The 12,842-nt window shown below is 39.9% G+C and overlaps 1 protein-coding gene across 1 annotated transcript in view; it reads left to right on the plus strand.

Moving 5' to 3' along the window:
* Positions 1-12,842, plus strand: part of LOC126293592 (chromobox protein homolog 1-like) — a 42,005-nt gene that overhangs the window by 26,607 nt on the left and 2,556 nt on the right. The window contains exon 5 of the mRNA XM_049986868.1: positions 11,982-12,079. Within this exon, the coding sequence (XP_049842825.1) occupies positions 11,982-12,079 (98 nt within the window). The remainder of the gene's footprint in view (positions 1-11,981; positions 12,080-12,842) is intronic.

The raw sequence follows: 12,842 nt of genomic DNA on the forward strand, positions 1-12,842 counted from the left end.
CTCTGGCCAGTTGTCACCATTTAGTGAATCAGACCTATGAAATCCCACTAAAAATAAAACTATGTACCAGTAAACTTACTCGTGTCAGGGGACTGATGCAATCATTAATTTGGAGCATGAGTAGTGCAGCAAAAGACTCCCAAAGGATTGTTTTTATCCCCCAGCATCGACAATATTAGCATTGTCATTTCTGATGGGCTCTCCTATGTGAGCTAAATTCTAACCAGTAAATTGGTTCCTAACTGTTAACAAGGAAAAAGGCACTTAACTCTCCAGAAGTCAAAGTAATTTTGTCTGTAGACACATTGTGCTTCAGCAACGTACACCAGGATTGGTACCCATCCATCTAAGCATAAAAATTGTTTCCAAGATCACAATATTAAATAATGCTAGAACTCATTGAGTCACCCAACATAATTCATGGCAGTACAGCATGAGTGGTACTGCCTCTGGCTCAGAGGCTCCTCAGATGAAAACACATTTGTGTTCATGTGTGTAAATACATATATAAACTAAAGCCAAAACCTACACTTTCCAATAGTTTTCCGGCTCTCCACACTACAATCCGGCTCTCCACACTACAATTGCATCTCCTGTTTTCATCCTTTAACATGCCACTACAGTTAAATAGCGTAAACAAATGTGGTTATCTGTCAGATCCTCCAAAAATTACGTTGTCAAACATTTATCCTCCACCCAGGTGCCCATCCATGGTGTGAAGGTACTTCAGTGCCAAAATTTTTGAGATTATTTCTCCAATGTTTGTACTTTGTCTGCTCACCAACAAATAATCATACATTTTGTGTGCTGAACATTCACTGATCTTTCCAGTGGTGGGATTGGCCGGCACCATTGTGTTGGAGTGTGGCTTACTGATAACTACAAAGATGTTACTAGCTTTCCTTTTGTTTCTCTCCCTCCTTGACTAAACATATGTTAATATTTGTATCTGCTTCATCTGGAGGCCAGTCTACACGTTTTAGGTGGTGGTGCGTTTCAAGCTGCTATTCTGCTTTTCCATAGGAATCAATTTCAGCAATTCGTTCGTCACCATTTCAAATTCCTCAAGTGTTTCTACCCATGTGGAATGCTTATTTGCACAATATTTCCTGCTGAGTTGACCTAATTCACAATTCTGCCATATTTGCTTCTATCTGTATATCAGTATACAGTATACATTTTCTCACACCAAAAATTCTTTGAGCTTTTTTGCAGAGAATTGAGATAGATTAGCTCACAACAATTGTTGGGTTCCATATATTTTTATGGTAATGATCTCCTAATTTTCTACTTGCAGTAGCCCTTTCTACATGATACATCGCTTCACCAGTGTTGACCAACATTCAACTACTACAAAAGTGAATGCCATTCCTCCCAGACCACGAGGCAGTGGACCAAGGAAGATTCTTTAGGCTTTCTCATATTACTGTTTACGAAATAGTATGTCTACGTGAACTAACAACTTCAATTTTCTTACACATGCTACATGTTTACAGTACTTTCTTTTTCATATGCAGTCTATGCTTTTTGGGATCAAAATATAAATATTTAAGTCTCTGCTTGTATCGTGTATGACATACTCAAAATTCAGGTAATTATGGGTATGTGAATCCTGTGTAGCAGAGCTATCATCCCCATTGTTATGAGGTTCCTACCTCAGCTTGCACTGCAGTAAGAGAAGATAGTAATCTGTCATCCATTAAATCCCTATTGCAATCAGTTCCTTCACTACCAGAGGATCTTGCACTAACTTCTAATTTTTGCAAACTTAGTTCAATTTCATTTTTATATCCTCTATGTGTTTATAAACATTCCTTTGTAACTTTTTGTTCTCCAAGTCTAGATGATGATCCAAATCTTGGGACTTTTTTTAATCCTATTTCAATTCTCTTTCCTAATTTGTCCATTCTCCCTTTGTGAAGCAAAATCAAGCAGTCTAGCCCTCTATTTGAGAAAATCCTTTGCCTATTCTTGTTGGCTTCTTTCCCACTATGAGATCAATGGTTGTCAGTCTCATCACAGCTAATAACTTTTTTAAAATCACAGAAATTGTATAGGCAATAATGTAGGTACCAATAGTGAATGTTTCTTTACTATATCACTTGCAAACCAGTAAAGTTTGTCTAAATTGAAGTTTGCCTAACAAGGGAGCTGTATAAATTAAAATTAATAATCCGCTGTGTAATAAATTATCCTCTCTAAACAGAAACCATCCAGTTTTAATTAGGCCAATTAGTCCATATTTGTCATGCTCTCTGCTTGTGTGTAAAGGTTGCATGAGCTCTGCTGTAGTCGAATGCCCACTGCATTTTCTGTTGCTCCCGCCCTGAACTGTTTTTCCCTTAAAATGAGCTACTTAAGTCACACAGATAGTGTGAGCGAAGCTTCTGTATGTAGCTCTGTCACTCAGCTTTGGATTCTTCCTCTCAGCACTGTACATAATTATATTCAATTTCTAGAAAGTATTCTTTGTGTTTAATATTGGCTGCAAAATATTGCAGAATGGCAGTTAATATTATTTATTCTTGTTGAATGTCGTGGTGGCTCTTTCGTATATTCCATGAATGCAATATTAGTTATTCTAAAATGTTTAAATTTCAGATCATGACTTCACTAATACAGGGAGGTCCAGAAAAATGTAGACGCTCTTTGATAGTCACTCTTAATGTACCAAATTGACATACTGCTACAATACTTTCACAGGGGGGAATGTTATGTGTGTTCAGAGTGACCCCCATTAGCAGTCAAACAATTTCAATGCTGCTGAACTGTTGACCAAATTATGGCTGTTGGTGTTGCCTGTAAGATAGCCACACAGGCTGCCTCAATGGTTTGAGTTGCTCATTCCCTCACACAGGTAGATCCACCCAATTAGGCTCTGACATACCTATGGTATTGAGGCAGAGCACCATCTTGTTGTAGGCAAAATCTTTCATTTCAAAATGCCTCTCGGATTGCAGCTAAAATCGATGTTTGCAGCATATGAAGATACAAGTCATCATTTATTGTACCTTCAAAGAAGAATCGGCCAGTCAGACCACGCAGTGACAGGCTGCACAACACCTGGTACATTGACATGTTTTCCATATGAACATGAAGATTTTCAGGAACGCACTACATGCAGTTACGGTGGTTTTAAATTTGAATTGCGCCTCCTTAGGCCATATAACCACTCCTACAAACCATTCATCCTCACAAAGCTTGCTTTCAAACCACTCACAGTACTCCATCCTTTGATGTGGATGACCTTGCTCAAAGTGTGCAGCGATCTTGAAATGTACACTTTCCACTTTGCAGGCTTCAGAATTCATTGTGCGCGTGATTGGTTTATCCAGCTTTCACGTGAAACCTGCTTCACACATTTTTTAGGAGACCAAGTAAAATGTTGCAACACAGCAGCATGGGAAGCTGGACTCACTGTTTTTGGATGCCAGACCGTCATTATGCACATCCTGAACAGTACTGTCAGCTTAAAGTTTATCCCAAATACCATAAATTGTTGTACGTCTTAGCGGCTGAGTTCCGTACACATTATGCCATTGCCATTGTACTTTCGTACTTCCAGTACCACTTCAATACAGCATTGTGTTTGCTCAAATTACAGTCTTTCTTCATTCATTGCAGCAGCCATGTGATGGAAATGTGTGCCATGGTCTGTTGAGAAAATAGTGGGCTACACTACCGCACAAAATTGCAATGATGTCATTTTGTTCATAAAATATTTAATCATCGGAATGTTTTCTGGACCCTCTGTATGGAGTGAATATTTTATGTTAGTGTGTAAAAAGTGGACTGCTTGGGGACTCTATGGATATTGTCATTCATAGGTCAGTAGAGTCTCTGATGTAATAAGTGGAAGATCATGACAGGTCCCTTAAAAATGAAACCTAATTGCAGATGGCAATAGTTCCAGTTGTAAAAAATGAGTGGTTGTATAGGAGATATGACAAGGCTATCAATTATATTGAATTCCATATAGTTCTTTGACTTTCAAACAAAAATGAGAATGATACAAGAAATGATGATAAAGAATACACACACACACACACACACACACACACACACACACACACACACACACACACACACACATGCAGACAAGCAAAAGAAATTCCCAGTTAAAAATACACATTTTCCTTGTTGGAAAACAGTTTCCCTTGGGGCTGTAAACTTATTTATTAAGCATTAGTCTGTTGATTCTTAATTGGTATAAATGTAACATACACGTAACTCATACACCACTGAACTGTGGTACCTCAATATAACTTTAAAAGAGCCTATCTAGTATCTCCAGAAAGGCAACTGTTAGTCCAAACTTAAGTTTTGTAATAAAATTCAGTATGATCAAGAGTGTCTACAGGTCTTTTCATGTTGCTTGGTGTTGAGCAGTGCACTATAGTACTTCCACACACTATAACATGATATGAATTTTTCTGCTTCTTGCAGATTTAGTCTTCACTATGGGTGCCACATAAAAAGTCAAAATTCTACTATGGTTAGGGCTCAAATAAATAAGTATTTGTTTTTTAATATAGCTCTTTTCTTTCCTGAATTTTCAAAACCAACCATTTTGTGTCATTGTAACATAAATCAAATTAGGACTACTAGTTGTTTAAGGAAATGGGCAAGCTTGCAGAGTAGGTGGCTCTCTTCTACTAGAAGAATTGAATAGGGATGATGGAAAAGGACTGATGAATTTTAGTAAATGGGAAGTGTTTGCAAAAGTCACTCAGAACCCTGGGTCAAGGAAAAGTGATCAGATTGGTTGAGAAGAAGACTGTTTGTTAATAAGGTTGATAGCTAATTGTTATGTGTGGTAGAGATAAGGAAAACTAGATAAGTGAACAAAAGAGCTCCAGAATAAAAAAAGGATTGAAGAAAGGAATGTTTACCGAGACCGAAGACAGTAATGTACATAAAGTCCACCTGGGTAGCAAGAACCAAAATCATATTGTAACGTCAATTCTCACCTGCAGAGTTCTGAGAAACTGGTGTCTGAGGAAAGATCCACATGGCACATTTGGTGAAGCAGGCACTAAGGTCACAAATCTCATGGTGTAGAGCATACTGTGCAATAAGATATTGCATGCTGCCAGTATACACCCTCTTCGTACCCAATTCATCCTAACTGATAACTTGGTGGTAGTCATATCAATGTGAAAGGCTGGACAGTGTGTGCATAACAGCAGATGGTTCTTCCTTCAATAGTATATATTTCACCTATTGCCGCCACCCGTGACTGTACCATTGCAAGACTTACACATCCTCCTACCACCACATATATCAGTGCTGTTACTGTACAGTGAAGGTATTGATTGCATCTTGCCACTGGTTTACTTCACATAAATGAGAATCTCCTGGTTTCTGCCAGATTTCAAGACAGTTTCATTGTGGGAAGTATTAAAAGCACTTTACATTGAAGTTTATGCTAAATTTTGAGCTTCCGTAAAACTTCTACACTCTCGGGGTTTTTGCAACACGTTTCGGGTTTTTTGATTCTTTCAAATTTGGCATCCTTTTTTTTATTTTTTCATTGCTTCTCCATCAGTGTTCTGTCCTGTTCTGCATGCCATGCGTGATCAGTACCATATCTTATTAATTTGTTTGCTATATATTTCTAAATAGCTGTCTACACAACTTCTTTTGAATCCAAAATGCATGTGGTTGCTAGGGTTCAGTTAGTTTATAAACTACATCGTTGCTGATTTTCAGTTCCAAGAAGTTTGTAAACTCCCAACTCGAAAACTCTTTTTATGTCTGTAGTAGTAGTCTATGTACATCAAAACCAGAACTCGTAAACTTTGATTTGTGTGAAGGCTTTTATTATGCCTTTGATTATGAGCATGATCTGAGGATTATCAGTTGGTATATCTCATTTTTAGCAAACTTCCAAAGGAAAAAAAAAAACACTATCCATACATCACTGTTTACATTATTACTCTTCTGGTTCTTTGTATTCTGTATAACAGATCTTCTGTTACTAAAGTTTGTTCATTTATATTCAAAGTTGGTACAAGATTCCACCCTCAATCAATGAAATGATTTATTTCCAAACACTTTGGCCACAGAACATCTGGTCTCTGCTTTCATTGTCAGATTATAAGGAGTAGAGACTGTCTCTTAGGAAAGCACCAAGTAAATTTTTATTTAATTTTTTAAATGGTTGTATTTTGCATTTATTTTTGGATTGATTAAGATGTTCTGGTATCCAGTCTCACAAAAAAAAAGAACCTATTGGTCAGTAATCCCTGAATCTATAATTATGCTCTATATTTGCTCAGGATTATTTGTTGCTAAGAGATCAAGTATGTTTTTTGTAACCATTTAGATTTTGGTGGGCTCATGAACTAATTGTTACAAATAATTTTCTCAGAAAGCATACAGTATGATTCTGAATGACGTTTTTGTCTACTACTTTCAACATTTAGTCTCACCAATGTATCAGTGGTAGATTGAAGTTGCTACCAATTGAGATTGCATGAGTGGGGTACTTACTTGAGATGAGGCTTAAGGTTTCTTCACTGTTCAGCAACTCTTTGTCATCTGAGTTGGGAGTAACCGGGGGGGGGGGGGGGGTGTACAGTAAAAGGAAACGGTTATTTATTAATTCTGATTGGCAAGTATAAGTTCTATCCATACTAACTCTTAGGAGCTATCTACTTCAGTTTCACTACAAGATAAATTACTAAACCAATTTCGACAGCAATAAACACTGCACCACCAACCATATTTAATCTTCCCCTTCTGAGCACAGTTAGGTCTTGTGTAAAAAAAATTTGGTTGAACTTGTTTCCAGCTTTCCGTATCTAGAATCATTTGAGCTCCAGAGCTTTCCTTGTGGTTCTTTTTCAATACATTTATGACAGTTTACAACTACAATAACAATTGCTGCTAAGTCTGTACACGGTCCCTGCTACCCGTGTAACTGCTTCCTGTGTGTGGGGGACCCCTGACCTTTTAAGTGATCGCAGAAACCGTCCACCCTACTGCAAAAGTTTAGCGGTCTGCAACACCTGTGGTTGCAGAACTGTAAGAGCCTCTGATTCAGACCCTACATTCATCTCTGTCCAAAGGCCCACATTCGGTTCTGTCAACAATGCTGCAGATGAGCTCCCTTTAAATCTCACAAGCAAGATTGACAGTCTTCACCATTTCAGCTAGCTGCCCGAAACCAGACATTCTTATGATCCAAAGTGATACACACTGTCGATACAGACATTATCCATGACCTGGATTTAGCTGCACCCTGTGCTCTTCATGGCATCCTGCCATATATGTAATGACTCCTCCCAATATGCACAAACTGCCCACAATTCTTTCTCTCCTTGGCAGCCATATTGCTTAGTGGGCCCAATCGTGTACTAATTTTTGGAGCTCCGACCTACTAGTAATCCCACCCTCTATTAAGTGCAGACCTCGCAGACCAAGATACTTTCTCTGGAACAGGGCTACAGACTACATCCGGTTCAGGGGCTTTCAGCTGCAGGTAGTGACCCAAACCTGTTCATCAGATGTGGAGGCCCTCAGATTGGCCTCTCGGAAAGACCTTTACTGTCTGCCAAACCTTGGAATTGACCACCCCACTTGGCCATGGGTGAGGGGCAATGCCAGAGTATGCAGGACCCAGGATGGCCTCAGTAGCTGACCAATCGTGACACACATGTAACTTCCAGGACGTCCTGTGGATCCCTATGTTTGGTCTCCCACTGTGATGCCCAGTGGCAGCACCCTCACGCTGTATGACCGAAGCCAGTGCCACTTGGAGCTGTGAGCAAATGGTCAGAAATTCAGCTCACATCTGGACATAGCAATCACAGTCCATACCCTTACCAGTGACAGCAAAATTCTTCACTACACTCAGTGTATTGATCTAAACTAGTAATCCTACAGATAACTGAAAATAAGTCACTCCTGTGAGAAGCTCGTTAAAATAATTCACGAACAACTAGTGTATTCATCTTAGCTGCAGCAGGCATAAAAGGAGTGGCCTCATTGACAGTGTAACAAACACAAAGCTGTTTTAACCAAAACAAAGAAACAGAAGCATGTGAAAGATTGAGGGTTGATGCAAGTGGTAATACTTTAAACAGAGCTACTATTAACGAAAGACTATGACCACATAGAAAGCAGCACAGTGTTTGCAGCTCAGTTTTTAGATCATTTGACTGTGTCCGCAGATAGCCCTGCCTCTGATGGGATAGTAGATCTGAGAGATGGGACTGGAACTTTTGGTGGTGGTCGTGGTTGTGGTGGGAGGATGTATGAAAAAGGGCTTTTGTTTAAGTCTGTTGCAGGCAGATGAGCCAGAGTTGAGGCTTAGAACAGGGATGGAGTAAAGATGGACAAAAATATTGAGTAGGTTTGACAGATGGCAGAAGAAATTTCTACCATTTGACTGTTAGTAAGATCCGACTGACCGAAAAATGCAGTGTATATTCCTGCAATAGATTAAGATGCAAGACATGCCCCATACATCCTCACACCACCACCACCACCACCACCACCTACTCCAGTCTGGTTGCAGGTGTCTCCTAGCCCACCAAAGCCAGGGCTTATTCAGAAGCTGCCAGACTACTGCTGTCCTAATGCTGTGACCACTTTCTCAGCAGATATGCATGCCATTTGTCGTCGTGCATGGCCACCCATCCTATGCCTCCTCCTTTGATGAATCCTTTGTTCACTAGTAGGGGGTGTGTCCCTTTTCTCTCTTGCCTCCTGGCATTTACTTTCGGCTCTTGCTCCTGCAGCTTAACTGAATGCTACCTGCCACTTTCGCAATGGCTGTGAACCCTTCACCACTTTGACTTTGTGCTGTGGTATGTGTTCACCTTGGCCTTCATTTGCTTCCTAAGGTCACTCCCCCAGCCTTGCTCTATCACCTTCAGTTTCACGACTTTCACAAGGAACTGCATGATAATACTTTTGTGTATACTGATGCCTACCGGACTGACTGGGTGTCGGGTGTGCCTTCGTCATTGACACCAACGTTTTCCAGTATTGGCTTCGGGAACAGTGCCCAGTATTTACAGCAGACTTCTTTGCCCTTTATCATGCCACAGAGTACATACTGTGATACAGGCTTTTCAATTGTCACATGCTTTCTCTCTGTACCTTTCAAAGCCTCTGTGCTGTACACCGTCCATCCCTTAGTGCATGTCCAAGAGAGCTGTCACTTACTCTTGATGGAGCCACTGTGATGTTTATATGGGTTTCCTGGTCACATCCAGTCTGACAGGAAACGAAGCCACTGACACTGCTGCCGAGGTGCAGTCCTCCTACCTCAGCCTGCTAGTTCTTACACTCCCTGTGATGATATGTCAGCAGGTGGTGTGGCTTTGGCATCACCACTGGTCCTCCATCTGTAGGAACAAGCTCCAGGTTATTAAGTCTCTCCTAGCAACCTCTTCTTGGCTCTCTTGCCGTGAGATCACCATTTTAGCTAGGTTGTATATTGGGCACTGTCTTTTTAGCCATTGCCATTTGTTAAGTTCGCTCTCCCACCACTTTGTGCTCATTGCCTCAATCCTTGATGGTCCACAATTTCCTGTCAGAATACCCTTTTTTTAACGATTTACATTCTCATTCGTATTTGCCATCTGAGTTTTTGGCTGTTTTAGTGAACGATGCGCTAGCTGTCCACCACATTTTGCTTTTATCTGTCATAGCAATACAGAAAAGGTCATTTAATCTTTAGTTCAGGACCTCCATTTCTCTATGGCGTATTTTATACATCTTTCTCCACATCCCTGTTTTTAGCTGTCTTTTCATCTGTCAATTGGGATTAATGCATATGACCATTGTTGTTTTGCACCCTAAACCAAAACAAAGTTGGGGCTATCTATGAAAGCAGTCATGTAATTTGCAAACTACGCTGCAATCATTTCAGTACTTTCTGTGTGGACGAGAAAGACAAGTTGTTTGTCTGCATGAATGGCCATTAACAAACTAGCGAAGACAGGTGGCCTACCCTGTTGCTGAACATGCTTCACAACATAATGTGCATCACTTCAACAATTGCTTCACAGCCTGTGCCGTCTAGGTCTTTCCTAACATGAGTGTTTCTGAATGACATTGGTGGAGAACTCTGCCTACAATATATCCTATGTTTCTGTAATCTCTTCATGACTTCGACCTGCGATAGACCTTGTCCACCACTTAGATGCTCCTGCTCCAGCACAACAGTTTTCCATTCCACCAACACACCCACTAGCCCTTTTCCTCCCCCCCCCCCTTCCCCACACCTCACCCCTCTCTCCAAACTTCCCAACTCTATCTAGGAGTCCTACCCTACCCCAACCATGCCCATCCATGTTCCCACAAGCCACACTAAATGTTCTCGCACCAGGCCCTTTCTCCTCACTGCTCTCTGCTTCCTCGTCAACCCAACCATCAGACCCCATGATCCAGAGACAGCAACACTAGCCACTAGACCACGAGCTGTGAATAGGTGTTCTGGACATGTACACGCTCATCATTATGATTGTCCTGCAAAGTTAGCAGGCCTGAATGTATGCTGAACTGCCAGCCCCTTGTTGCTGCAAATAAGTTACTTCAATGTCTGTGACTGAAAAAGTTTTGAATATTTATCATACAACATGTGCCTCATTGAGAGTTATCATTTGCAGTAAATGTCATTTCGCTACCTTGAAATGTTTGACATTTGATGATTACTATGAACACAATTCACAGTGCCCTCAATATAAATAAAAATTTAGTATCTTACCTATATTTCATTCATTTCCAATGTAAGAGCTAAAGTCAACCATACATAAAGTTTATGCAATGCATTTTTACATATGCAACCTCATTAAAATTTCATGCATAATTTGATACAACGCATTAATAAGATGGACAACGAAAAGCAGCTCAGTTCTTAGAGTGGAAATATCAGACAGTAATACATGCAAAAGTAAAATTTTTCGCATTCTAGTTTTTGAAAAATTGGATGACAAATATTTCAAAATGGCCAAACCGCCATCTCTCAGCAAAGGCACCAGTATTTGGCGAGCAGTACATCCATAACAAAAACACTCAGCACGGAATGTAAAGAACTACTTTGTTGCAGCAAAAGGGTTAAAATGACAATATATGGGCAGCTTACTCATAGCTGCAAAGTACTGAAATGGGGTATGTGTGCGTCATCTTGGTTGAGATGTTGCTTTTGGTAAATGAGAAATCCGTGTTTAGAAATGTGGTCTGGCACATATTTAATTTTTGCAAGAGACAAATAATATTAACATATTTTCACATATCAGTCTCTTGGAAGAGCACAAGATATGTTACAATGCAGACAAAATTCTGTGTACACACTAACTGCAAAAGGCATTGCAATTTTTTCTTAGTGTTCAATGTTTATAATCCTCTTGGTACAATCTCCTGTGAGTATTGAAACTGTGATGCTGTTCTGTTCCCTGCTTAATCGTCATAGGTGTACCCTATTTTTGTGTGTGCAAATGTTTACATATTGTAGGCTGATGCAACTGTACTGGACAATTTTATTGTTTCCTGTTACAGAACATTATATTGAACACAATTATATCTATAACTTTAATTGGAAGGGGAGACAGCAGATAACCAGGACTTGTCTTCAGAGGATATAATTTTAGGTGCTGCCATTAGAAACAGTAGTAAATAGAAAAAAAGGTACTATTGCAAGCTATCAGAGCTCGTATGATCCCCTGAGAGAAAAGATGGATGGAAAGGGGTTGAGGCTGAAAATTTGAAACGTTTCACAACTTTTTGAAATGGTATTATTCTCTTCAAACTGCCTAACCGCGCACTTGTGTTGGGGCAGCTACAAGTTAGTATGCAACAATTCATTGTAGGCCATTGCATAACAGCTCCTTTCTTTTATGAGAAGGTGGTTTGTTTTGTTTTCAGCTTTATGACAACTTGTGTGTTTCTAATTTAATTCCAAAGTGTCGCGTTGTGTAAATTTTCTACAGCTGTTACTTACCAGTATAATGTGCTGTCATTTGCAGGAAGACAACAAACCGAGGGGTTTTGAACGTGGTTTGGAGCCAGAGAAGATTATTGGTGCCACAGATTCGAGTGGAGAGCTAATGTTCCTAATGAAGTGGTAAGGATAACAGAATACTTTTCCTTTAAATTTTGTGGGTAAATAGTAGCATGCAGTGAACAAAATCCTAAAACAACAAATACTATAACCTATATTACATCCAGCATAGGTGTCGGGTTATTCTAAAAGCTTATGCCTTTCTTGCAAAAGAAAAATGTTTGAAGTTTCAATGTGATGAGTCAAAACTTGGGTGCACGGCTAGGGATCAAACCTGGGTACTGTCTTTCGCAGTCAGCTAATTACCTCTTGCAAGATCTGAACATGTCTCAACAGACAAAATTGGAGCTTTCCTTTTATCACTGCATTTTCCTCTTACTCTCAAACTGCGAAGAGGCTTTTCCTCAATTTAGTGGGACTATAGTTGTTTGCACATAGGGCAGTAGTCAGTGCCATGAGCAGCGTACTATGACACTCCAGCCAGTAGTGTCATTCCGCTACATCTACCTTTAGTGTGTATGTGGAACATGCATTTGCACATTACTTCAGGTATGGTGACATTACTTAGCCACTATAGTGTTAATTATGAGTGGCATAAAGCAATCATAATAAGTATTAAGCTCATAAGGGATGGCAATAATTTTCTGAGCATATAAATTCTGCTAGGGAGTCAGAAGCAGAAAAAACTGGCCTGGTGTACCCCTCACCATAGCATTGCCAGTTATCACTGCAGAATGCAACGTGCAGTTTCCTCCTTACATACAAAGCACTATAGCACCTTTGGAAGTTCTGTAGCCTAAGTTTTTAATACAAATTATATATCGTA

This window comes from Schistocerca gregaria, chromosome 10 (genome assembly GCF_023897955.1).
Source record: "Schistocerca gregaria isolate iqSchGreg1 chromosome 10, iqSchGreg1.2, whole genome shotgun sequence".
NCBI classification, from domain to species: Eukaryota; Metazoa; Arthropoda; class Insecta; order Orthoptera; family Acrididae; genus Schistocerca; species Schistocerca gregaria.